The sequence below is a fragment of the Poecilia reticulata genome, linkage group LG10 (assembly GCF_000633615.1).
Source record: "Poecilia reticulata strain Guanapo linkage group LG10, Guppy_female_1.0+MT, whole genome shotgun sequence".
Classification (NCBI taxonomy): domain Eukaryota; kingdom Metazoa; phylum Chordata; class Actinopteri; order Cyprinodontiformes; family Poeciliidae; genus Poecilia; species Poecilia reticulata.
In genome coordinates, this window is record NC_024340.1 from 27,571,992 (window position 1) to 27,598,771 (window position 26,780).

A 26,780-nucleotide genomic window follows, 5' to 3' on the forward strand; every position below is an offset into this window, starting at 1 on the left:
TATATACTACTACTGGTGTTTTAAAGTGGAAAATTAACGTTTTGGACATTTTTTTACTTCCGGTTGAGTCTCAGTTGCTTCTTAAAAAAAAACCTTTTGGCATTAAGTTAATGTTTTCTGGTTACCTAGCAACCGCAGCCAAACCCTGCCCGTCGCCTAGCAACCTGTTTTTGGAGGTTTTGAAACATTCACATTTTAAAACAAAACCTGAAGCAGAACGTTGTCCAAACTGTAACTGACTATTTTCATTCAACTAATCAATTATTTCTTATATTGAATACTTTAAAATTTTATGATTCAGTAGAGCTCAGAACTGCCCTATGTACAAAATATATAATAAACACTTTATAAGGTGAACTTAAAAGTGATTAGAAATTAAAAAAACAAACTGAATTAAAACTAAAGGTCAGGACGAATAATAAAAACAACTGCACTAGTTCAAGAGTGGAAATTATTGTGATGAGATAAAACACCTTCAAAAAAATTAAATAAATATAAAATAATTTGCTAAATAAATACAATAATATTCGATTATGTTTTCATTTATGAGTTTGTCTGCAGACTTAAATGTAATTTCTTGCGAGATATAATTTAGGAAAATGTACAGGAAAGATTGAGCTGCTTTGGTTCTGGTGATGTTTTATATAGAAAGGCTAAAATTTACTGAAAAATAAACAGCAACAGTTTGTGAAAAAGTCTAAAATAAGGAAGTATTTGACACCCTTCTGTCTCTAAAGGTGTATGTAGTAAATTACATATTAAAACAGTCTGGATGAGACGTCGTTTAACGGCAGCTGTTATTTCCGTTTTCTCCTGAAAGCTCTGAAACACCTTCCTCCTCTTCTCCCATCACCCTCTTCCTCCAACATCATCGTTTTCTTCCTAACCCCCTCTGCTCCTCCTCTCTTTTCTCCTCCTCGGATGAGCTTCACCTTTTCAGTCACCTAGCGTGAGGCTAGGTACCGTCAAACACAAAAATCCTGCGAATGAAATTCTCCAATTTCATGATCACCTCATCACCCTTGTTGCTGTCAGCAGCCATTTTGGCCTCTCAATCCTGCAATTTCCTGCAATTTCTCCCTCTTTTATATGTCATCTTGTATTTACCGGCTCTCTCCCTCTCCACCTCTCGGTGACATTTCACATCACTGCGTTCAGACTGCAGTATTAGCCATTCTGTGGGCATTTCTGCATCGCTGCTGAATTTACAAAAGGGCAAGGTCTTCACCCACGTCGTCGGGGCAGGCTAACCCCTCCCACATCCAGGGGAGGGAGAGCTTCTTTGGAGATGAAGGGCTTGAGTTTCGCTTTTTTTTTGTTATGAAAAAGGTTTTTCCGCCTGTGCATCAGGAGACAAGCTTCATGCTGCAGAGAGTCTGTCTTGCAACAATAACAACTCAACTCTCCACAGCGTTGTTTAGCCTGACTGTTCATGCCTGTAAGATTGTTACCAGAAATTGAAGTTTTGACAGGAAACAGAACCAATTTCTCCATAAAAGTTACTAAAGAACAAATATGAATATTATGTCCATCTGTGCAGATTTATAATAACCTGTTCGTCACTACGGTGATAGTCGTTGTCCTCCTCTGGCTTCTCCTCTCCGGCCTCCTTATTCGCCGTGTCTTCTGATTTTGTGTCGCCTGTTTGAGAAAAAGAAGAAAAACTATGATAATCTAAAAAAATAATAATACATAAACGCAGATGTGAAAAGTACAAAAACTAAATAAGTGCAAAATTTATGAGCCACAGAGTTCTTCAACACATTTCATCCAGAGTTAAATTAATATATTTTGCCTTTTTGTATTTAGTACAAGATATTCGTAGATATTTTTGAGGTCTGGCTTTAAATACATGAGGTTGATTGATTGATTGATTGATTGATTGATTGATTGATTGATTGATTAATGGATGGACAATGGATGAAAAATGGACAGATGGCAGAAGGGACAGACAAATGAATAGATGGACGGATGAATGGATGGACGGATGACTGCACAGATTGATGGGAGTCAGCAGGATGAGTAAAGGATGGATGGCAAGTTGGAAAAATTGATAAATAAGAGGAGGTAGAGACAACTGGATGGATGGATGGATGGATGGATGGATGGATGGATGGATGGATGGATGGATGGATGGATGGATGGATGGATGGATGGATGGATGGATGGATGGNATGGATGGATGGATGGATGGATGGATGGATGGATGGATGGATGGATGGATGGATGGATGGATGGATGGATGGATGGATGGATGGATGGATGGATGTTCTATCAATAAATAAAATTTTATTTGTATAGCACATTTCAGCAGCGAGGTATTTCAAAGTGCTTTACATAATAAAAAACAAAAACGCAGTCATGTAACATTGAATAAACAATAAAAAAAACAAACATTAAAACCTGCACCCCTTTTCTAACCCTTTAAAAACTAGAACAAAAAATTTCTGGTAAGGTTTTGTGTTTTTACAGTGCTCCAATGTTGCAATAATATATTATAAGAAGTTATAAGGTTGATTTTTAAATATCATATGCTGAAATGAACTCTAAGTTTTAATGTAGCTAAAATATTTCATTTCCTGCATCATATATTTAAATATATAAATATTAATTTATATATTGAGAGAGAGAAAAATGTAACAGGACCTGTTTGTTTTCGAGTCTGAATGATGAAGTTACTTTAATTTGGTGATGTAAATGTTGCCTCCTCAACCTGACATGACAGATGGCGAACAAACCGTCCGTCTCCAGCTTTTAATATATAAACCATCTGAGCTGAGGGGAAAGCCGACCAGAAAAAGTTCAGTCCAAGTGCGCCGCCTCACCGCTGGGAAGGCTCCTCATCCATCTGATAAAAGCTCTACGAACAAGCAGCACCAGCTGATCAAGTTACAGTACACATCTTTTATGAATTTTCCTGTTGCCTGTGATATTGTTGCAGTATTGAATTTTTAGCTGTAAAACTTGGTTATCTAAGTCTAAATTGCGTTGCGGTGACAGAACAGCAGCACAGATGGGTTTTGCTTTCCAGTAACCTTTAGAAAACAAAGAAATTCAGTCTGCTCCAGGATTCAGCGGCGGTGATAACTGTGTTTATGTGAGTGTGTGTCTCAGACTGTGGATGCGCTCAGTGAGTATTTTCCGTCTGGGCCAACCGTCGCCGTCCCTCTGTGGAATATTAAGCTTGTCCCGGTGTTTGTCTCCAGCGTTAGCCTCACTTATTGCTCATCAGGAGGGCCTTGCTGTAGTCAAGTCTCATATCGCGCCGCTTCCTGCGTCTTACGCCGTGTCTTTTCATCTCCCCCGTTACCGTCAGCAAATGATCTTCTGTCTCTCTTCTGATTTATGGGACATCTTCACAACGCTGAAGTCCCACAGGCGTGCAACAATGACGTTTCCAGGCTAGCGTGTGAGAGATGGAGTGAGCCATCTGTGTGTGTTGGCGTGGGAGTTTAGATTGTCGTGAAAGCAAAAGTGTACTCTGCAGACTCGATGCGACCCAGTCTTCTTGGGTTAAGTGCTCAGAAAAGCTGGTAATTTAGAAAAATGAGTCTGTGTGCCGGTGGAAGCAGCTTTTGTTTTGGCTGGTGTCAAGCAGTCCTCCAGAACTTAGTGTTTCCATTTAAAAGCAAACAGATTTAACGCGTTAAAGGGGATCTATTATGCGAAAGTCATATTTGGCACATTTTTATGCTTCCAGTTGGGTCTCAATGGCTTCTGAAATTAGCCGAAGTGCTTAAAAAAACCACCCATGGTTTTGGTGTCAGGAAAATTAGTCGCTTCAAAAACCTCTTTATTGTTAAGTCACAATTGACAGGCACTGAGCCGTTACCTAGCAACCAAAGCAGAGCTCCAGTACGTTTGGCTTTACTGCTGAACAATGGCTGCTGGAAAGTACAAGTGTTTTTTTGTCGACTTCCTGTTCAGAAACCACTGGCTGAATTGTTGCTGGTTGTGCAGGAGGTTCCACTTTTGCTTTTCAAAGATGTACAGTTGTATAATTGTGCATCTATTTGCAGTAAATTCATGTGCGAGTGTAAAACATGAACAGTTGTGGTTTAAAGCTGTGCTCTTTTAACTTTTAAAAATCTTTTTAGTGGCAACAATAAATGCGACGGCTCTGTAAAGTGAATGTAAATACACTGATGGATAAAAAATTAAACATTTTCTGAAGTTACAGCAGATCAAATCAGGATGATGCAGCAAATATGTATTGACTTTAAAAGAAAATTTGTTGTAAACACCCATTAGCTAACTCAAATATCAGCAATCAGAGCTATTTATTTCAACTTGCTATGACTTCAAGTTCCTCCCAAACACTGAACTTTGAACGACTGAGTAGTTAGAAAAAAGATATGAAAAATCAACCTAAAACTAACCCAGCGCTGCTAAATCAGATATCGGCCATATTTGCATAAATCTACAGATATCATCACCGCCTGAGGCCGAGGAATAATATTTAAGTTTTAATCTACTGCGTGGAGATGATGCTGAATTAAAGTCCAGAACTTCCTTTGTTTTAATTTCCTTTCTGAATGGTTTTCTCTTCGATCTCGATTCAGCCGAAAGTGACTTCGAGGAACAGAATCAGAGCAGTTCCTCTCCCATTTGAGCCTTAATTACCAAAATCAGAGAGGGGGATTAAGCGAGCGATTAGGTCTGCCAGCATGACAGCCCTCTGGACACACATTCACACCAACACGCAGCAGAGAGCCGGTTTAGAAAAACGACTGTGCAAAAAAACCAAACCATCAACTCACTCTGGTTGGCTAAATTGCCTTCATCTGTACTGTTTAATGGCTTCTGCTGTTCCTCATGGTTGTGCTGCTAATGTTAGTCATTACTGGTTGAGGGGGGTTCATTCTTTACATAGGCTAATAAGAGCAGTGACACACTGCTGAGGTGAAGGGCATTTAAAACCTTTAAACATTAAAACATGTAAAAACTGTATTTTTATTTTATTGCCCTGGGAAATTAAAGGGGTTTTCATGCATGCATGAAAGAAGACAACACTTCAGCTGTGCTTCTGATGAGGGGACAACAATGAAACATGTTGATTTTACATAATGCTGCCCCTTTAAAATAAACCAGAAGATCTGATCAGTGGCTGCAGTCAGTGATGTAAAAACTGAATATAATGTGTATTATAATATAATATATAACATAATATAGGGTATATTAAATATAATGTGGCATGTGAGGAAAACCTGATACGAATCCGATTTAGTACCACATCTGGTTGAGGCTCAAATTGGATTTTTATTTGGGTGAAAAGATCAGAACTGCTCAGTTTGGACTGCATACGGGCCAAAACCATCCGATTTGGGTCAGAGTTGGGATGAGGTCTGTCACGATAATACATTTTGCTCAACGATAAATTGTCCCGGAAGTTATCGCGATAAATAATAACATTGTTGTTTTGAGACCATTTTAAAAGAATAATAGTAATGCGGAGAACACATTCTCAAAGATCAATAAACTTCCATTTCTTACAAAGGTTTAACACTGAAAAGACATTTTAAACATCCCAAAAAAATAAACAAAGCAACAAATAAAATGGATACTGAAGCCTCTATAAACAAAATTGACCTTTAAAAAAGGGACTAAATTAGACTTCCCTCATCCAGGCTTTGGTAGGAAGGGAGACAAGAAAAGAAAATCATGCAACAAATCGGTTTATTGGTTTATTGTTACAGGCCTATTGGGACAGTTTGTGAGTTTCTGCCTTTGTCCTCCATTTTTAAGTGTAGATTGGTGATGCATTTCCAAACTAAACAAGTTACCATTTCTGGTTTTTGGTGCATTAAGTAAACAAAAAAGTAAGTATCTGAACTGGAAAACCATCAGTCGGAGCCACTCAGGGGAAAATGGCCTATTTCAATCACTGGCTGCCTGAATGGTATAGCTTATTATTACCATTTGTTGCTGCTTTTGTATGGAGAGACATTGAAATTGATGAATTTTTCTTGCAACCATAGCTTTGCAATAAAAAAAATCCAAAATGTTTGAGTGTTTATCAGCCTAAATCGAAAAAAAACAAAAAAACATCTCCTGAATAAACAAAACCTTCAAAACTGGAAACAACCGACTCAATGCCGTTGCTGCTTAACAAACAGCAACTGCATGAAATAGTGTCTGCAAAATGGTAGCAGTATTTCTGAAGCCTGTGCATGAAGGGTGTGTTTGTACCGTTTCGCTGTTCTAGATGAGTCTTCATGTTGCACAGCTCTCCTTTAATGTCCCCAGGCACCTCCATGCCCAACTTCTGATAGAAATCCCTCTGCTTCTTTATCTCCGCTGCACGAGAGGCAACACGACAAATAAAAGGGGATTTCTCAAGTGTCTGATTACATCTGTGCTAAAAGCTGCTCGGGTCTAGAAAACAATCCATAAATGAAGGATGAGCTGTCAAAGTGCGTGCATATTTTAACGATGTAAAACCAGCCAGATGGATATAAGCAACATGGATGAAGCTAAAAACCGTTTCTGATGAAAGAGGGTGATGACTCTTACCCTCTTGAAGTCCCGGTACCAGCTTGTAGACGATGTCTTGCATTGTTCGGTCATGGCTAAAACAGATGAAGGAAACGGTTAGCAAACCTAACCCAAAGAGTTGTACACAAAACATTAATCCAACATGTTCATTTATACATTTCAGAACCGAAATTATTCAGTCTCTAGTTACGATTTAAAGTACACCGCATTGCAAGATGATTCATTCCCAAACATTTCCGTGGTATTTAGTTTGATTAACCAACAAAAATTAGTAGATCATTGAGAAATGGAAGAAAAATTATTTTAAATATTTACAAATAAGAGTCAGTCTGTAAAAAATGGACTTTTCTTTGCCGTTAAAGTTCACTCTCTTTGTAGCGGCTGTAGCTCAGTCTGATTACATGGAGAGGATCTGTTGGCTCTCAGTTGGACTTTGACTGGGCCATTCTGATACATGAGAGTGCACTGTAAAAACACAAAACCTTACCAGGTATTTTGGTCTAGTTATCTTGGTACACTTGAAATGACAAAACTAACTTGCATGAAACGTTTTATCAAGATATAGGAGCTGGTTTTAAATAAATTGTTCCTTAAAATTGATTTTAAAAAAAATATATCACATTTTTCCCATGTTATAAGTGATATAATCTGCCAGTGTAACTAGTCAGTTTTCATCAAAATCATTGATTATTGACTTTTAAAATAGTGCAGGAGAAACTAAACTGAAAATACTTTGATTTTGTGTTTTTATAGTGCACAATTTTAAGACAGTTGGATCGGGAATAACATGTGGACATACAGAAATTATTCCACATCTAGAAAATAAATCTATTGGATTTCCTGTTTTTTGCTCTGAACTTGTCACCTAAACTGGAAGTCCATTAACTCCTCTGAGATTCCCAAGAGGAGAAACGAGAGTAAAAGCACTTCTCACGTAGAGAGCAGGCTTTTATTTTTTGAAACCATATGAAATGACTGCAGCTACAGGCGTCACTCTTCCACCCACCAGTTGATTTATGCAGCATGTCAAACCAAAAATGTTCACTTCTTTGCCCTCCTGCATCTCTGTAAACTCTGGTTCATAAAAAGCACCAAACCTCAAGATGGAAAAATGTCAAATGTGTTGTAACATTGACACTCTCTCAATTTGGTGTGGAGCATATGCTCTTCCCAGTCTGGCTGTGAAGTAGCCTGTTTTTTTTTCCCCCTGTGCTTGTGACACGGCGGCACAGTGGGGGCGGCTCGGGTCTGACGGTGCTTTTTGACACCTGGTTCTGACAGCCGGATAACGGACACGGCGTGTCGAGTTTGCAGCAGAGTTATGGAGGAAAGATCCAGAAAACGTGGCATGTTTGTCAACGCTGCGGCAGCTGAGGGTCAAAAGAGAACGAGCTCTGAGCAGCAAAACAGTGACCCCTGCTGGACAAACGGTGGAACTACTTCCAATTTGTTTCTGGTAACTGAATAATTTACTGTTTTCCTCTGTTACATTTGGTAATAACTGGATACATTTACTCAATTACATTTATTTAGAAGTATTTTACAAAGCTGTACTTTTTACTTTTACTTGAGTACATTTATTATTAAGTATTTCTACTCTTATTTGAGTAAAATTTCTGGATTCTCTTCCTACTGCATGAAAAACAAACATGTTTAAACCAAAAAAAAAAAAATCACCTGCAGTTTGTGTTAATGTTTCATAAGTTTTATTTAAAAATAACATTTATTTGGATACATTTTATTTTGCCTGATTTTGCCTCTTTTTTTTTTGTGTTACTCGTTAATTATTATACCAAAATTACACTTAACTTTACATTTTGGTCCGTCTGATTGTGTAATCATTAAAGATTAAATGATTGATCATCTGATTAGTTACTCAATACTTGAGTAGGCTTTTTACCAAATACTTTTTTACTCTCGAGTAATTTCTTGGATGGCTACTTTTTACTTTTACTTGAGTGAAAATATTTTGAAGTAGTGTTTCTCTTGAGTACAATTTTTGGACCTTTTTGGGGTAAAACATTTTTATGTTCTATGTTTGAAAAATAGCAGATAAGAAAATGATCATTTCAATTCACTTGGAAATTCAGAAAAGTGTGTAAACAGATTAATTTCTTAAAGAGAGATTCAGATATCTATGTCAAGTTTGATCAATATAAATAAGCCAAAGAGTTTTATTTACCGTCTGTTTGACATTTTGGCTTTAAATCACTTGTGAGGTTTGTTGTCAAGTCTAATTTCCAGTGATGTAAATAATGAACCTGCAGCCAGTTCCGTTTATCTGATGGTAACTAAAACTGCAACATTTTGATTCTGCATTAATCACAAAAATAATACTGGAAAATCAATTCAGGGGCTTATTAAACCTTAATTCTACCAAATACTGTTGCCACAAATTCACATTAATTGTATTTTTTAATATAAATGTAAATCAGTTGTGATAGGAACCATTAACTAGAATAAATGTGACTTCAAAAGAGCTAGTAATTATAATAATCTGAGGTCCAAAACACAGAAACACAACCTCTTTAAAAAAGAGAGAGAAACAAAGTATGGACTAAAAGTAAATATAATTGTATTAAATTCTATTAAGACGCATTTATTATCGTTTTTGGTAAATCTGTTCAAAAATAAAACACTCAGAAACGTGTTTTTCTGTCTCAGGAGTTTCCATTTCAGAACCAAACATGGAGTTTAGATGTGGATTAGTTTTCCTAAAGCTTCTGAAGCATCTGTGTTGGTTCATTTCCTAAAACATTCTGATTAAAAAACAGAAAACCTCTCAACAAGACAGAAAGAAATGAAACTTATATTCAACAGCAGCGCTGCAACGCCCGTCTTTCTGCACCAGCTGTGCAGCTTTCATCGGAAACTTCATCTCTAAAGTCATGAAGGATTAGTTTCTTAAAATGTGCATCGCTGAGGTTTCACCACTAAATATACTGAAACCCGTCCAAACAGAAACAGATGAAACTGTTTGGGTTGAAAGTGATTTAAAAAAGGAGGTGAAGTTAACACCCAATCTGATGAAATACTTTTTATTAGAGAAAACTGAGACCATCTGATGTCGTCTGTTTGTCCCAGATTGAAGGAAAACCACAACAAAAAGCAGAAATTTAAAAAAATGAATCAAATGTTTTTAATTATTAGTATTGTAAAATTAATTTCAGGAATTTAGTGATTTGTTTCACAAATTTTCTAAAACAGATAATTTTCCAAGTTTCAAAATTTTTTGAAATTAATTAATTTCTGAGTTTTACTCCTTTTTACCCTCTAAAACTCTTAATATGACATTGTAGATTTTGCATGTTTGTTGTTAAAAGTTTTCAGTTCTAAAGGATTACTTATTTTCAGTAATGATAACAGATTTTTGGTCACTTTCTTTCTTTCAAAACGCTTGCTATGTCAAGTTCAATAAAAAAATTTAAAAAAGCTGACTGGGTGCAGCAACTTTGGCTTTTCAGAAAAAGTCTCATCTTTTTTTAAAACTTGGTTATAAAAAGACAAATACTTTGTACGAAAATTATATTGGGAATAATTTTATCACAAATTCAAACTCTCAACCTTCATCATATAATTTTTGAATTGGGGCCACACAAAATCCGTTCAAGGGCCATAAAAGGCCCCTGCGCCACACTTTGGACACCCCTGAGATAAATCAAGACACACATTGCCAGTTTTGGGGATTTTAACCCAGGAAATCAAAGAAAATACCTTAAACTGTGTTGCTGAAATGTCATAAAACATGACAAAGGTAAATAGAAATAAGTATCTCTAAATTAAAAAGGTAAAAAAAATGTCCAACAACTCAAAAGTTTACAAACAATAAGCTGAATCTCAGACGGCCAGAGGTTATTTCTGCTGCTCCTGCTGCAGGCATGCAGAGCTGACGCTGAACCGCAGCCGCAGATTACAGATCAGACTAATCAGGGAAATTACATTAGCGTTTCATTAGAATGCAAATCCCCCGGCTCTCTGTGAAAAAGTAATAAAGCTTTAAAAGTTGGGCATTGTGCTGAAGTCTTTCCTCTTTTCTTTTCATTTCCCTTCCAAGCGTTTTGACACTCAATCAATCCGCTAAAGCGCTCTTGATCAATAGGTTCCTACGCTCCTTTTCTCCAGTTCTTCTACGTAAATAATCAATAAAATTCAGCACAATTCATCTTGAATTATAAAGTTTATCTAATAGTTCTTTGGGAGTTCAAACATTACTTTCTGTCTGCTAAACTGTTTTTTTTTTTGTATTTTTCATCTAAACAGGAACTAATTTTGTTTTTAAAAGGCAGCTGGTAAAAAGTCAGTTTTATTTACACAACAAGGGAGTTCAAAGTGCTTTAAATGGTAAAAACAACACAATTACCAATTATAAAATAAGCAATAAACATTACATTTTGTCAACTTCTATCATCAAATATAATAATCAATGTTCCAGTTGATTGTAATCAAAGGCAGATCTAAATAAATGTAATCTTGATTTAAAAAATTAAACAGAAACTGATAAAAACAAAAGCTTGACTTCCTAAATGGCAGCAAATCTTCTTTTATATTGTTCAGAAAGTGCAATTAGTAATTCTAAATATAAATTAGAATAAATAAGTCAGAAAGAAGCATAGAATTAGACTGAATAGATCTGCTCTTATTGATCAAGCACATTATCACGATACCCAATACAGAATCTGCAGGTCAGACAGAAGTCGCAAAAAAAAGAGAGAAAATTAAAAAATCTGAATTGAGCATTAATTCCTTTTTAAAACGATAAACAGGATGTTTTTTTCTGATTGGTTTAAGAAAAGTGTTCATCCACTGAGCGTTGTTTTAAACATGCTACACCAATAGGGGGCAGTGGAGAGCAAAACTAAAACCTGACAAGAGAAAAATAAATATCAGCTGTTCATATCGGCTCAGTTTTATTTATCGGACCGATACCGATGTTAGTGCCGATATATTGTGCATCCCTAATGTTAAATGGAGGTTACGTGAATCGCATGAGAATCTGTTTATCAAATAGCTGGATACATGTGGACAACAGGGATGCAGCGACTGCAGCTTTTTTACTGATCTCTAAAAAGTCTGACATGCTGATTCCGATTTTGGCCAAAACCAGTTTTTTTTTGGTTTTGTTTGAAAGTCTCTGAGTTGGCAGCAGTGGGTCGACTCTCATTACTGTGAATGTGCAGAATGACCCGGTGGGCCGGTCTACAGTCAAACCTCTCACAGGAGAGGACAGTGGGTGATTTTTAGACCTTTGCTGAGGAACAGAGGATGAGGTCAGCTTCACACGAAGTATCGGCCGATCACCAACATCACAAGATTAAAGAAATCGGTGCACCTCTTGTGTACAAGGCCTTCGTTGCGTTAGTTACTTAAATAGTCACCTAGTTTGTTAGTTAGTAAGGAAGGAACTCCTGAATGCTACAGGAATCCCGTTTATAAAAGATTACAGTGAAACGCTGGCTGCTTTGAAGTAAAACATAACCAAATCACCAGCAGTATGACTCTGGTGTTTTACACACACGGTGTAATACTAACTGCAGAGCACTGAAGTGTTTATGTAGAGCGAGGTTGTGAATGAGTTGGGGTTAGATGCATCATCTATTAGAAAAACACACAGAGCAAGAGCCTCAGCAGCTCCAGGCCGCTGCTCCCTGCAGCAGAGCTGGAATAAAATGGATCCATCGGCTCCTCAGTCCTCGGCAGTTTATCGTGTTAGTGGCGGCGTGCTGCTGATTGCAGACTGTGTGTGTGTGTGTGTGTGTGCTGCTCTGCGGCGGTCCCCCACTCACCCGATGTACTGCAGTGGATGGCTCTGATGAATAACAATCCTACACGTGGGGCACGTGTTGTTCTCCTCCAGATACTTTACAAGGCAGCTTCTGCAGACTGCGGACACACACAGCAGATGAAGCGTCACAACGCAGCGTACATCCATCCTCCATTACACTCCCAGCCTCACTACAATGATGCATTTCCTTTGGTTTTAAAAGTTGCAAACCTCAAATTCGTCCATGGTTCTGAAATTTAACAATTAGCGTGTGCATATAATTTAAAAAAAACTACATACTGCTCCTTTTTTTTTAGGCAATTGTACGGCCACAAACACAAATATTGTTCATTCCAACTTGAAACAGACTTCTTCAGGACAAGAATTAAATAAAAAAAGTGATTTATGTCACTAAGCTGCACACAGTTGTGAACTGAACTGAACTATATAGTCTCTAAACAAAACTATCCTTCATAAAAAGGGATAGTTGAGACCAAAGAACCAGACTGAAGACTTCTTTCATCTAGTTTTTGGCAAAACGAGAGAGAGAAAAGACCAATTATTGAGCTTGTTTTAATTTATCTCATCAATTAATTTGTTGCTTACTGCAACAGGCCTACACATGTTGCTGCATTTGATCATATTGCAGAATTTACTGCATAACATTTCCAATAATACTGTTAGTTATGTGTGAAAATGATGAATCAAAATTCTAATTATGATAAACTCTTTATGATAAATGCACACCTCTACTTTGCACACTTCTGCACGACCAGCAGCTCCAAACAACAACAAGCTGCCACCCAGTGTTTCTTCACTGAATGGTGAATTTTGTGTTGCTCAGGAACATGCAAAGAGTCTCTCCAGGATTAAACACATCAGTGTGAAAGAAAAAAACAAAGTCTCAATTAAAAAGAACCAAATGTGCCTTGTTTTACGATTCATCCGGAATCACAAAGCGACTTTGGATCAAGGTACAAATCCCCTCAAATGACATTCAGACTTCAGGGAATTTTACTTTCAACTACAGCCACCTTTTGTTGGATACAATAAGCGTATTGTGGAATCCTGCGGTGTAATTTGCGGAGCCCGATGTGCCGTGAAATCCATCTCTTTTTGACATTTTTATTGCAGCAGAGCAGCTGCGCCGATGACGTGATGCGAATGTCTTTGTTGTCTCGGCTCTCCGACGGTGGAGCCCCCTTTTTTCCACACTGAGAGGCAAAAATCAAAGCCTCACGTCTGGACGCTTCATGTTTGAAGTGACCAAGAACGCTCCCATCTGTGGTGACCGGGCGCCCTCTAGTGGAGACAAACGGTACTGAAGCATCTGGGTTTGTTTTGTGAATTTAATCCAGGTTTCTCTGACCTTTTCGTTGTTCTTTCGTGTTGCAAATATCATAAATGTTTCCCTTCAAGTGCTACAAGCAGCCTGCAGCTAAAAACAATCCAGAATTCCTGCAGGATAAGTATCAGCTTTGTGTCAGCGCGCTGCTTGCTAAGCTCTCTACACTGGCTCAGCTCACATGTGAGCAGCTTCAGACGGCAGATGAAATAAACAGGACGCAGACTTGTAAACTCTGTGACCCCACAGGGATCCCTGAATTCAAAAACAAGCTGGTTTCTTTTCAGAGTGAAATGCAGAAGGCTTCATCTGGACAGGAACTAGAAAGAAACTGGATGATTTCATTTAAACCGAGTCTGCAGGCCAGCAGAGGCCCCAACACAGGAAGTGTTGAGGTGAAGAAACGAAGAGGAAGCTGGGTTTTACAAATAATTTCACAAAAGAACCGCAAACTATAAAAACATGCACATGAATTAATGAAGGACATGGCAAAGATTTCAAAAGATTTTTAAAACCCAAACAGAATAAGAAAACAAGAAAAAGGGATCAAGCATCTATGGAGAAATAGGATTGTTTTCTTAGAATTACAAGAATAAAATCATAATATTAGCAAAATAGAGACACAATATTACAAGTAAGAAATGTTTTAATGGAAAAAAGGCCTTGATAAAGTCACAAGTATAATTGTTTCAAAGTCCTTCTACTGATAATAGTTTGATGCTGATTTGTCAAGATTAAATATTTTCTTATCTGTAAAACTGATACCAAAATAAAACTTTACAAGATGTTTAACTTTCCTCATTTAGTCGTCATAAAACCAGATAATTTCATAAAACCACTCTCTTGTAATAAATAAACTTTATTATTATGTAATATGTTTATAGGTTGTGTACTTCTATTTATTTGTACTTCTTACTATTTTATTTTTATTTTGCTTTTCTCCACTCTGTAGTTCAAACGTTGTAATCTTTCTCTGGAAAATAAGAGTTGTAATGGTTGTTTTATTTATCATGATGCACAAACCTACTTATCTTTAATGTATTGTGCATTATGATAGTGACTGTGTTTTTTGTAAAATCAATAAAAATACAACAATAAAAAAAATAAAAGACCGTTTGTAAGATATTTTCCATCATCTGCAATTTAAAAAATGTATTTAAAATCAGAAATCAAGAACAATATTCTACTTTAGCTTAAATATTTTTATCTTGCACATAACCCCATGTGTTCCCTTCATCTTCATACCACTCAGACTTTAATTCAACATTTTCTGTTATGTTTTAATGATGCAGCCTAAACATTAATCTCGACTAATGAAGATCTCTTCTAACTCAAGGAGGGTAATTTTGTGTCAAACCCAAAGCCCGGATCCAACGAAATAGTAAGAAACTGCAGAAAGCAGCAGATGGTGTAATTCGACTTTGCTGAACCGAGCTAATGATGCACCTCAGTGTGAACGATATTTCCCCCCTTCTTGTGAGATATAATGTGCAGATTACACGCTCTGTGATCGTGTGTGCACACAATTACCTCAAGATGTTGACTTAGATCAGCTTTCAACAGAGAAATATCTATAAACTGCTTCAGTTTTCTGCTAAAAAAAAACAACAAGATGTTTATTTCTGTGATTGTGCTTTTTAGAATTAAAGCGAACAAAAAGAAGAAAACAGGAAATGGGTCGAGACGGATGAAGACTGAGCGGATCAGGAAAGCGTGGGAGGAAGGACCTACAGGTGTGTAAGCACTCGGTGACGGTGGTGGCGTCGATCAGGTAGCCCTCACACAGGCGACATGTGATGTGGGCGTTGATGTGACACAGCTTTATCTTCCTCGTCAGCATGTCGGGGTTCTGGGGAGGAACAGGGACACAAAGAAACGGGCTGAAGATCAAAACAAGCATCACATGACGTCGGTTAGCTCTACCACAACGACACAAAACAACACCGCTCACACTGATGGCAATGACGAAGATGAGATTAGATTATAATAATCACGTCTGTTACAGGGTATAGAGGAGGATCTGTGGTGCTGTGGGTCTGTTTCTCTTGAAAGAGTCATGAAAATCCAGCTGGAGTGCATGGAACCATGAGTTATTTGAAACGATTAATCGTATTAAAGATTATTCAAATAATCGTTAACCAATTTAGTAATCGATTAATCTTTAACTGGAGCATACAGACATAAAGAACACCACATCCGGAGCAGCAACCTGTTCATAAAATGTATACATTTGACAATGAAGTAGAAAAAAAATCTGTATATATCTTAATTTTGTTCAAATTCACTAATTTGTTGCATTTCCGGCAACAAAATGTGTATTTTCTTATTTACAAAATTAATTTAATTATCAACTTGCACATTTTAATGCATTTCCAATATTGTATAAAAAATAATTTAATGAAAAATCACCAGGATGTGCCAAGATATTTTATTTAATTAACTGACTAATCGGCAAAATAATCGATTACTAAAATAATCGCTAGTTGCATCCCTAATATATATTTATCAAAACACATCTTGATGGTCCCAGAAACTTTTGGTGAATAATTCTGTCGACACGCGAGACGAAACCTGAACTTATTTGAAGGCGTTTGTCCCATTAGTGTAAAACTAACTCAGCATTTCAGAAAAGGGTTTTAATTAAACATGGTGGAGGCAGAGTGATGGTTTCAGCTGCTTTAGGACATGGATAACTACGATGAGCAAATCCTGAACTACAATGTCCAACTACTTCCAGCGTGGCCTAGTCAAAGTCTGGCCATACATCTAATTGAGATGCTGTGGCATGACCTTAAATCTGTCATTTTTGATTGAAGGAATGGTTTCAGTGCACTTAAGTTTAAATTTATCCAAAGTACACCAGGAGGTTTACTGCTGAATTACTCATAAAAACACACAAAAATGAAGGTTTCAGTGGGGCCTAGTCAAAGTCTGTCGTTAAATTGAATTTAGGTAGTAATTTTTGCTTTAAATTAAGCAAAACAGTCGTTGCCGGGATTCAGAAATGCTCAATACTTTTTTCACATTGGGTGAAATTGGTTGAGATCATTTTTTCCTATTAAGAAGTTAAATCATAACTTAAAAATTGCATTTTAAATTCACAATGTGACGATTTAAAGGGGGCAAATACTTTTTCACAACACTATATGTTATTAACCTCTAAGCTTCTCTTTCCACCCATTAAGAATCCAGTTAGGAAGCAGTAAGAACTGTCTCTGAAAAGGAAAAATAAACTGAATCTGCAACATAATTTCAAATAATCACTTTAGTTTTTCTTTTTCCTCAATCTGAGTTTGTTTCATCAACTTTTCATAAAGATAAATGACCCGACAGCTTCCTGGAAGTGAAGTGCTGCTGCTGCTGGATCTGCTCTGAGGGTAATTGGTTAATACTTTGTAAGCCTCTCTGACTAAACTCTCACATGAGTTGGATAATACTGCAGCTTTTTATATTAGATCACAGAGCATCATTGTTTTCTACGCCAACTTGCATCTTCGTTTATTCCCTGCTAATAACCTGCTGCTCCCTTGAATCCACCTCCAACCTGACAACACCAGCAAGGAGCCAGGAGAGTCATTTATCGCCGGCGGAAACAACTCATTACCGATTTTTATCCACAAGTGAGCACAGCTGCTGTGCAGCAACGCAGACGAACGCGCCGCGACTCGCCGCTCAGAGGGCGAATCACGCTCCGACAGAGAGGAAGCGCCGGCTGAGTTGAGCAACAGCGTGACACACTGTGGTTTCATTGTTAGCAAATCCCTGGGAGTTTACTCGTAGAAACTCAGCGCACGTGTGAACGCTCACTGCATCTGTTAGATCAGGGGTGTCCAAACTGTGGCCCAGGGGCCATTTGTGGACCCTGGACTTATCTTGTGCGGCCCCCAGCTGCAATTCAAAAATGATACAAATTTGGCCGGAAGATGCAAAGAGATGTTTATTTTATAATCAGGGTAAAAGTTATTACCAGTATAATTTTCTTTTTTAAAAAAAGGTAAAACTTTCTTGAAAAGCCAAATTTTCTGCATCCAAGTCAGCTTTTAGTTTCTTTCAAACTTGGCGAAATTTTGAAACAAAATGACCCAAATCCTGTTCTTATTACTGAAACTTGACATGAAGGTTGAAGAAAGAAATACTGCCACCTGCAGGTGGGAGTTAGAAGTTCAGAAGTTTTTGACCGTTTTTATGGAAAATTTGCAACAAAAAAACAAAAACAAAAAAACAATTGTTGCAATTGTTCGTTGGTGTAAAAAACAAACGCAGGAATCTGATTTTGCATAAACTGGATGCATCCCTGTACCATTAAAAAATGAATTAAATGCTCAGGTTTGATTGAGGTGTGTTGGAGCAGTCATAGCTGGTCTCGCTCCTACTGAGTAAATCTTTTAATTGTGTAGAAAATGTTTCTGAATCTTGTTTCTGTGGACTGATTTGTTTACCTAAATCAAGCTCAATAACCAGGCGACCTGGTGTGAGCCGAGCAGCGTGGATCGCTCAGATAATGGCGGGTCAGGCTCAGTGAGTCAGACTCTGAGACACCCAGCATCCATTATTTAGAAGCTGAAACATCTCCAGGAATCATCCTCAACTACAAGAACCATGCAGACATCCAGGAAAAAAATCCGTCTTCAGAAGCTTTCAGCTCAAAACGCACCAGAGAAACCTTTTGCTTTTGCGTTAGACAATGTTTTGAGTCCATTTAGGAGATTTTTCCCAAAGCAGGAGGTAAAAACATTGAAGAGGAGAGCAGGTCTTACCCCTAATACCGCCATGCGTCGACTGTGGGTGGAGCAGCAGCCACGTCTCTTCCTGCGGTTGTGCGGCCGACGGCGTTAGCTGCTCATCATGGAGTGCCTCTCATCAAAGCCTGGAAACGAGCAAAAGACAATAACTAAGCTTTAACAAGAATATGCAGAGGAGCTGTTAAATAATAAGGAGGTGAGTCACAGAGTTTGGTGGTTTTCTGCTTTTATATTTACAGATTCACACCTGAAAAGTGATTAACAAGTTTTTATTAAGTTTGTACACACCAGGAAAAAACACAATCAGGAAAAATGCCAAATAAAAAACATTTTTTAACACTTTAGCATCTAGCGTTCTTAGTCCCCTCAGAATCTAAGAATGAATAAGAAGCCTAAAAGTAAACTATGGTAATCTTTTATTGCAGCAAATTTACCTGGAGCTTAAACATTTTGAAAAATCCAGACTTTAATACAATTAGAACCCAATTAATGCCATGAAAGAAACGAGAAAAGCCCAAGAGGAAGTTGTAATTATGAGTTATAAAATCATGGTTATGAGAATAAGTAACTACAAGAAGTAAATTACAAGAATAAAACTCACAATTTTGAGTTTTAAAGTCAGACTTACAAATTTCAAGTTTTAAAAGTTGTAATTTAAAATTTCGGCTAATACTTCCATGTGAAGCTGATCTTATCCAACAACATTATCTACCTCAACAAAGGTCTAAAGGTCAACAAAGGTGAAAAAGTGGTGTGACGTCACACCACTGTCACCAACTCAACAACTTTCTTGCAATATTTTGCAACGTTTCAGACAAAATAAATTGGTGTCGGTCAAAATCGGAATCGGCAAGTCAGACTTTAAAGATCGGTAATCGTGATCAGCCAGAAAACTGCAATCAGTGCACATCCATCCAAAAAAAAAATATATATATATATATATATATATAAACAAAGTAATAATCATTTTAAGGATATTTTATACTCCTTTAACAGTTTTGCGACAGACTAGCATGTGGTCTTCATTTCTCTTTTCATAAAATCTGGACTTCACATAAACCGTTTTGCCTTTTCTCACAGTTGTTACCCACCTGTAATAAACATGTGTTTAATACCTGACAAACCTTTATTATCACTTTTACATTAAACAAAAATAAACCAGCTGCGCACCTTCCTTTTGGAATATGTTGCCTTCTGAAATTACACTGATGGTTAATTATTTTAAATAAAATGAAGAGTGATTTAACATCGACTTGATGGAAAGTTTAAATTTATAGTTTCTTATTCTTTGTTCTTTAATTTAGTTCTGATCTGATTGAAATAGTTGGCGTGGTAAAACGTTTTGTTGTTGCAGCAGTTGATTTTGATGTTTGTAAAGGATTTTTACTGTAACATTTGGTTTTTACGGTACAGACTAACGGGGATCCTTAAAGAAACTGTCAAATTCACTAAAGTTTGTGAGTTCAGCAGAGAAAGACAATGACTCTGAACCAAGTCCAACCGTCCTGCTGAATCCGGCCTCTGCTGAAGGACAGACGGCGTCCAGCACAGCAGTGGCTAGTTATGCCATCACAAGCCGTGATTCATCGCTTAATCGTAGGAGTCGACCTCTCTAGTCACGACGAGGGTGGAAATCTGAGGCGGAGAGCACCCACCGATCCTTCACCCTCCTCCACACGCATTAGAAACAGAAAGTCTTTAAAGTGTCCGGCGCGCCGACCGGTCTCTGCCAGCTCATCAGACCGTGAAATTATCCCGGTTAGTCGGCCGAGATGAAACACGGAGAGGGCTGCTGAGGACGCACACACGCCGTACTGCTGGCGGTCACAGCGCCTTAACGCGGATGTTACTGTAACTTTACACCTGCAGTGTCTCAGTGATGTAATGCGGTCAGGCTGCGGTCAAACAGAGCACCTCTGATTCCTCTGAATCAATGCTTTTGTTATTCGGCTCATTAAAAAGTCAAATTAGATGAAAAATATCAGCAGGACTTAGGAGGCAAACAGAAAACAGAACAGCAACCCTGATAGATTTAAATAACAAATTTACATCCAACAACTAGAGGTTTATAACGACACATAAATAGAAACCACTTTTTCACTACCAATATTTAAGCTTTAGTATAAGGCATAATCTTCTGATTTTTCATTCAACCATTTAAGCTCATTTTATACCATGTTAGAAATACATTAAAATATGCATAAGCAATTAAAATCATTTAAACATTTTATCCCTTCTGGGTAGCAGAGAATGAATCTGCAGCTAAAATACTAGAGTTAATCTGTCGATTATTTTTAATTAAATTAAGAATTGGACTACAAAACATGCTTAATACATTTATTTTATACAGAATTTGAACCAGATGAAGCTAAAACAATGCAACTTCAGGAGTTCAGAGTAGAACATATTTACAGACAGAGCTTTTTTATTTAAATGCAAAATGTATATATTTTTGTATAGTTGTGGTTTAACCATTGCTGTGAATATTTTGGAGTTTCTATAAAAGAGTTTAGTATCAAATGGAAAAGGATTTGAGATGTTGGGTTGGTGTAAAACCTTAGACATGAATCTGGTTAGAAAAGGTGGAAATGAGTAAAAGATTAAAGTAAACTGCTCTTGACACGCTGTAGTGATTCATAATGGAGTTAATCGCCATCCTTCATCCTCCCAACTGAAACCTGTCCAACTGTTTGGCTCAAAAGAAACTAATTTACTTCCCTGGAACCAGTCCCTCTGAAACCAGTCCGTCTGAAACCAGTCCCTCTGAAACAAGTCCCTCTGGTTTCAGAAACGACCACAGAGCCTCGTCACAGCCGCTGCATTTCTTCGTCAGATAGATTCCACCCAAACATTTACACTTCAGGTAATTAAAAATAAAACTTCACAGTAGAGATTGTAGAAATAATCTGAAGAGACTCAGTCTGGTTTTAGAGCTCGTTGTGGCGCAGAAACTAGGGGTGTAGTGATGCAATAATTTCACAATACGATATACGATATTCTGGTCACGATACGTATCACGATATTTGTCGAGTGATACAATTCGATACGATTCAGTGCATTTTTACGATTTTCTGAAAGATTTTAGAAGGACAGAGTGATTTTAGTGACATTTTGTGTTCCATAGACTTGAATTTTGTTGACTGAAAACTGATTAAAAGCACCAACTACACAATACCTGACTCTGATTGGACAGTCTAACAGTCTGCAGCTGGACAAAATGAATCAAAGATGCAGTGAGATAATTAGTTTCTGTCATTTAATTCATGTGGATTTGACATAAAACTCAAAAATTTAAACGGTAATCCAGGAGCAGAGTGGGGAGATTATCAGCCTCTGTAGACTCTCAATATGCAAATGATTGCACTTATATTTTTTTTCTTTTGGACACTGTGGCTGCATTTTGGAGTAAAAATGCAGCCACAAATGCAGTCTTTTGGACTATGGGGAAAAAGGCTTTTCTACCTTGGYTCCCGGAGTTAGCCGTGGCTGTAAGCTGTTTACTACTAGCTGCTAAACTAGTGGCTCCGCCTCACCCCGTAATGATCGACTCCCTGCAGCTACGCAGCGCCAATATTCCGCTGCTTGGATCTCTGAGTAGCTGCCTCTCAGACTGCCAGGATCTCATAGTACTCTCAGTCTCTGAGTCTCTTTGTTAGTATCAGAGTATTTGTCTGATACTCTCTTTCTTCAGGTAATCCTTTATATACAGAACAGAAACCGCTAAGCTAAAAACTAATTACGAAGTGAATGCTACCAGTCATAATTTGCATTAATTTCGCGATCTCACTGCTTTTGCAGCTGCTCCGTTCGCGCCGCCACTTCTCAGCAACAAAATACAGCCCATCGTTATTTATTGAAGATTTTACATTTCCAAAAACACAGGAATCYAATGTTTCGTTTCGTTTTGTACGTTTGGAAGCTCATTCCCTCTCACATAATCGGAAAAGCCGGGGAATGGCGGCGCTTTTGACATTTCTCTGACATTCGAAAAACATGGTTTACTAATTTTAGCATAGCTCCGGTTATACTTGGCCTATTAACACAATTTAAAAACTGGTGTGTAGTTTATAATGTGCACTTTAAGCTCAAGTTGAAAGTGAGACTGAGGGAGGCGGAGCCTTGCTGCTACGCTGTAACAAACTAGACGTTAAAATGAGCTATAAGGCTATGGACCCCTATGGTTTAACGGATCGATACTCGCAGATGAAAAATTGATACTTTCTGAGGGCAGAAAATATCGATATATATCGCCGAATCAATTTATTTATATAGCCCTAGCAGAAACGGCTCAGCCGGACGCCACTGGTGATATTCTTGTGGGTTCAGATGGTGGACTGGAGTCGGTACTGGTGCTGTTTGAGCTCAGAGATGCCTGGTCTTAGTCATGAGATTATTTTACTGAATCCAGGACATGTTGTATGGATCCCAGGAACAATCGTTAATTGGTTTAGATCATCTTTGATGGACTCCAGTTTGTTTAAATGGATGATGATGCTCAGTGAATTCTAATTTCATTACGATAAAATATAGAAATATTAAACAGAATGAAATACATTTCCTTTATTATGTTGATAATACACTACAGGTGTTTCACATTACTACTAGTGGAGTATCATTAGACTAAAAAATATAAATTAAATCCCATATCAGTTTTATTTGACTTTTTTTTTTTTTTAATGGTTAAGAAAATCTAGTTTGTGCCTTAAAAAGTCTGATGCAAAATATAATAGTGTTTAAAAAAAAAAAATCAGCTGATCCAAAAATTTCCACCTCCGTCATATTTCCCCAATTTTAGCTTCTGTTAAATCCAAAATATAAAGTTGCTATTATAAACGACCAAACTCAATCAGTATGTTGCTACCAAAGCATTTAAACTGCAGGTTTATTTGTGATAAATCTGAGTTTGGAGCACAATATTATTCATCCATTCATCCATTTTCTTCTGCTTATCCGGGGTCGGGTCGCTGGGGCAGCAGCTTCAGAAGGGAGGCCCAGACTTCCCTCTCCTCAGCCACTTCTTCCAGCTCCTCCAGGAACCCCAAGGCGTTCCCAGGCCAGCCGAGAGACATAGTCCCTCCAGGGTGTCCTGGGTCTTCCCCGAGGCCTCCTCCCGGTGGGACGTGCCCGGAACACCTCACCAGGGAGGCGTCCAGGAGGCATCCTGACCAGATGCCCGAGCCTCAACTGGCTCCTCTCGACGTGAAGGAGCAGCGGCTCTACTCTGAGTCCCTCCTGGATGACCGAGCTTCTCACCCTATCTCTAAGGGAGAGCCCAGCCACCCTGCGGAGGAAACTCATTTCGGCCGCTTGTACCCGTGATCTTGTTCTTTCGGTCATGACCCAAAGCTCATGACCATAGATGAGGGTGGGAATGTAGATCGACCGGTAAATCGAGAGCTTCGCTTTTTTGACTCAGCTCTCGGACCGGTACAGCGCCCGCTTCACAGTAGACGCTGCCCCAATCCGCCTGTCGATCTCCCGCTCCCTTCTTCCCTCATTCGTGAACAAGATCCCCAGATACTTAAACTCCTCCAGATACTTAAACTCCTCCACTAAACTCTCTGGGTCAGGACGACCCCCTGACCCGGAGAAGGCACTCTACCCTTTTTCTGAGCACAATATTATCTTTTAAATAAATCACCATATCAATCTGCTTTTCATACTCCAATAAAACTGGTCAAAATACAAACAAACTTCAAAATTAGGTCAATAAGAAACATTAAATTAATGCCAAAAACTGACTAAAATATCAGCTTATGATGTTTAGGATTTGCATTAAAACAATTTGGATCACTTGCAAAATTGCTAGTAAATGAAAACAATTAGATTAAGAGAAGATGTTAAATGTCTTGATTTAATTTTGGCTGATTTAATTGTGCTCTCGTTAAGCGGTTTCAAAGTGGAGCCAAGAGGCCTGTTAGAGGAGAAAAGCAGCGCAGGGAGAAATTTAAGCAAAAGTTTCCTCAAATAAGAGGTTTTACTGACCGAGAGGAGAAAATTAAGCTTGTCAAGTTACATTTCACAGCTTTACGTCCCACCAAATATTTTTCCTCAAATACATCAGATACAATCATCATTTATAGAAAATATTGTTCAATTTTTTTTTATTACATTATAAAATACAAAATTCAAGTAAAATTGGTTTATTAAATTATCAAAATTATTAACTGAACATTTTTTAAATTAAAAAGTCTTGAAACAAATAAAAGAATCACAAATTAGATTATACAATTAGAAATTATTCAAATATTTATAAAGTGACCAAATGTCTTGGAGAGACCTCATCTGTTAGCATCTTTTTTACAATATTTGAAAAGGCAACGTTACTTCATAATAATTAAGACACTTTAACAACAGAAGAAACTACGGAAGAGGATTAGGGCCACTTGAAAAAAAAAAATCAGACTTTAATCTCAGAATTCTGACCTTTTTCTCAGAACCGTTTTATTTTTTTTCCCAGTGGCCCCAATCCTCTTCCGTAAGAAACAGATTCTTCTAAATCCTCCCAAAAACAATCATAAATGTATCAAAACAATAAAGACCCTGCAGTTTAAAAGTCTGCTGTGGTTTATGTTACGTCATGTAGCGTTTTATGGAAAAAGATGAATTACGCTCAAGCAAAAGTCTTGTAATTTCTTCCCGTCAGTGAGCGTCCTCCGAGTGTTTCTCTAAGCATTCAGCAGAACATTTAGCAACAAAGACTGAAACAGTTTCTACCCTGAACGCCTCAGAAAAACTTCTGCAGTTTGTTATTTGAATGATTTACGTCTAAATTGGAACAGAAACCTCTTTAAAACTGACACCATTTGCAGTCAATCATTTACTGGACTACAAGTCCCAGAAGGTGTTAAGCACACACAGAATAGACAGATAAACACTCCGGCTCCACAAAGAGCCCCTGTCGGGCCGCTGGAGTGTTTGGATCCAGCATAAATTGGCCGCCAGCTGGAGCGACGGACAGCGAAGGCCTGCATCAGAGCGCGGAGCCAGGAGGAGAGGCCCCTGCTTGTTGTGGAAACTTTGGCTTCAGTTCAAAACACACAGCCCAGGACCACACACACAAACACTCAAACCAAAACTTAAGAGTCCACAGAAAAACACGAGAAAAGCCCACAGATTCCCTCACTCTTTCCCCGTCACACACACAGTTATTGTTCCTGCTTAATTCTTTCTGATGGCCCTCAATCCCCCCAGCACGACTCTGTGCCTGGGGAAATCATTCAGACAATAGAGGCGATCCAAACAGAACCAGACTGCAGCCAGCCAGGAGGCTGGACGAGCTGCCAAGAGGCAGCGGCGCTGGAATAATCGAGCTTTGAGTCGAGGCGGAGGAGTTTTTCAAGCTAAAGTGTCATTTATCCCGGAGAGAAAAGGAAGATAACTTAAAACAGAAACTGCTTCTGAAGGACTCCAGCCTAAATATTTAACTCCACTGGTAAAACAATGCAGAATTGCTACAATATCAGAGGTTATATTGCCAACAGTGTCGGGTCACACAGAAAATCAGCAGACAAGAATCTGCAAACAAATAGATGCGTTTCCATGAATGCACATTTTGAAAATAAATTATCTTTATGGAAACACTATAAGTCGCAATAAATCAGATTATAAGATTTATAATTTTCCTCTTCTTTTTTTTTACTCCCTTTCTACCAAAAACTGAATGATTAAGATCTTTAGTCTGCTGTTTTTGAAGGACCATTTAGTTTACAGAGCGCCAGACTTGAGAGTTTCATCATCCAGGTTTTGGTAGAAAGAGAGAGAAAACGATAAATCACTATTAAATCTAATTATTTCAGTTTTTTTATTTGATTTATTGCTTATTGCAACAGGCCTATGCAGAACCCATTGCAGTCCAAAAATAAAAACAACAAGCGTACATTTGTGAAAAATCAGATAAAAAAAAAACAAAAAACACATTATAAAACATCTTTCTGCAACATTTCCAACTGTGGAGTTACAACAGCACAACTAACTTGTGTGGCCTGACTAAATATATCTGCTAGTCATGTGTGCCTGCAGTTAAATTGGTCCCTGAGGGGGAATTGGGTAGATTACTGCAGTAAGACCGTCTCTGCCTTCATGTAAAAAGGAGTAAATGATTCCCTTTAAAAACAGCTTACACCAAAATGAAACAGTTCCAACTCTAAGAGGCTTTGCACAAATATTTCCTCCTAAGTGGCACGTGTCATTAGAGGCAGCAAATGAGCTTGTTACGCGGACTCTGAGAAATCAAACACAGAAGCAAAGTTCCTGCTGTGCAGACACACGGCGAGGCAAACGAGGAGAAACATCACACAATAAACCGACAACCAGGGAGTTTCCAGTAACATTTAAGATGGGATTTATCCTGTTTCCTGAACCGAAATATTAGAAAGAGGAGATTACTCTTCAGCAACAAGACATTATCTGTATGCTACCATAAAGGTACATTCTG

General features: G+C 37.9%; 1 protein-coding gene across 4 annotated transcripts in view; it reads right to left on the bottom strand.

Annotated features, from left to right (window-relative positions):
* Positions 1-26,780, bottom strand: part of pcgf3 (polycomb group ring finger 3) — a 62,690-nt gene that overhangs the window by 22,837 nt on the left and 13,073 nt on the right. For all 4 annotated transcript variants that reach the window (XR_534757.2, XR_534756.2, XR_534755.2 and 1 more), the window contains exons 2-7: positions 18,359-18,468; positions 15,333-15,450; positions 12,279-12,375; positions 6,514-6,569; positions 6,190-6,297; positions 1,553-1,641 (exon numbers count right to left, since the gene is read on the bottom strand). Coding sequence is in view for 1 of the 4 variants with exons in the window: in XM_008421162.2 (XP_008419384.1) it covers positions 1,553-1,641; positions 6,190-6,297; positions 6,514-6,569; positions 12,279-12,375; positions 15,333-15,450; positions 18,359-18,373 (483 nt within the window). In the remaining 3 variants the exon portion in view is untranslated. The remainder of the gene's footprint in view (positions 1-1,552; positions 1,642-6,189; positions 6,298-6,513; positions 6,570-12,278; positions 12,376-15,332; positions 15,451-18,358; positions 18,469-26,780) is intronic.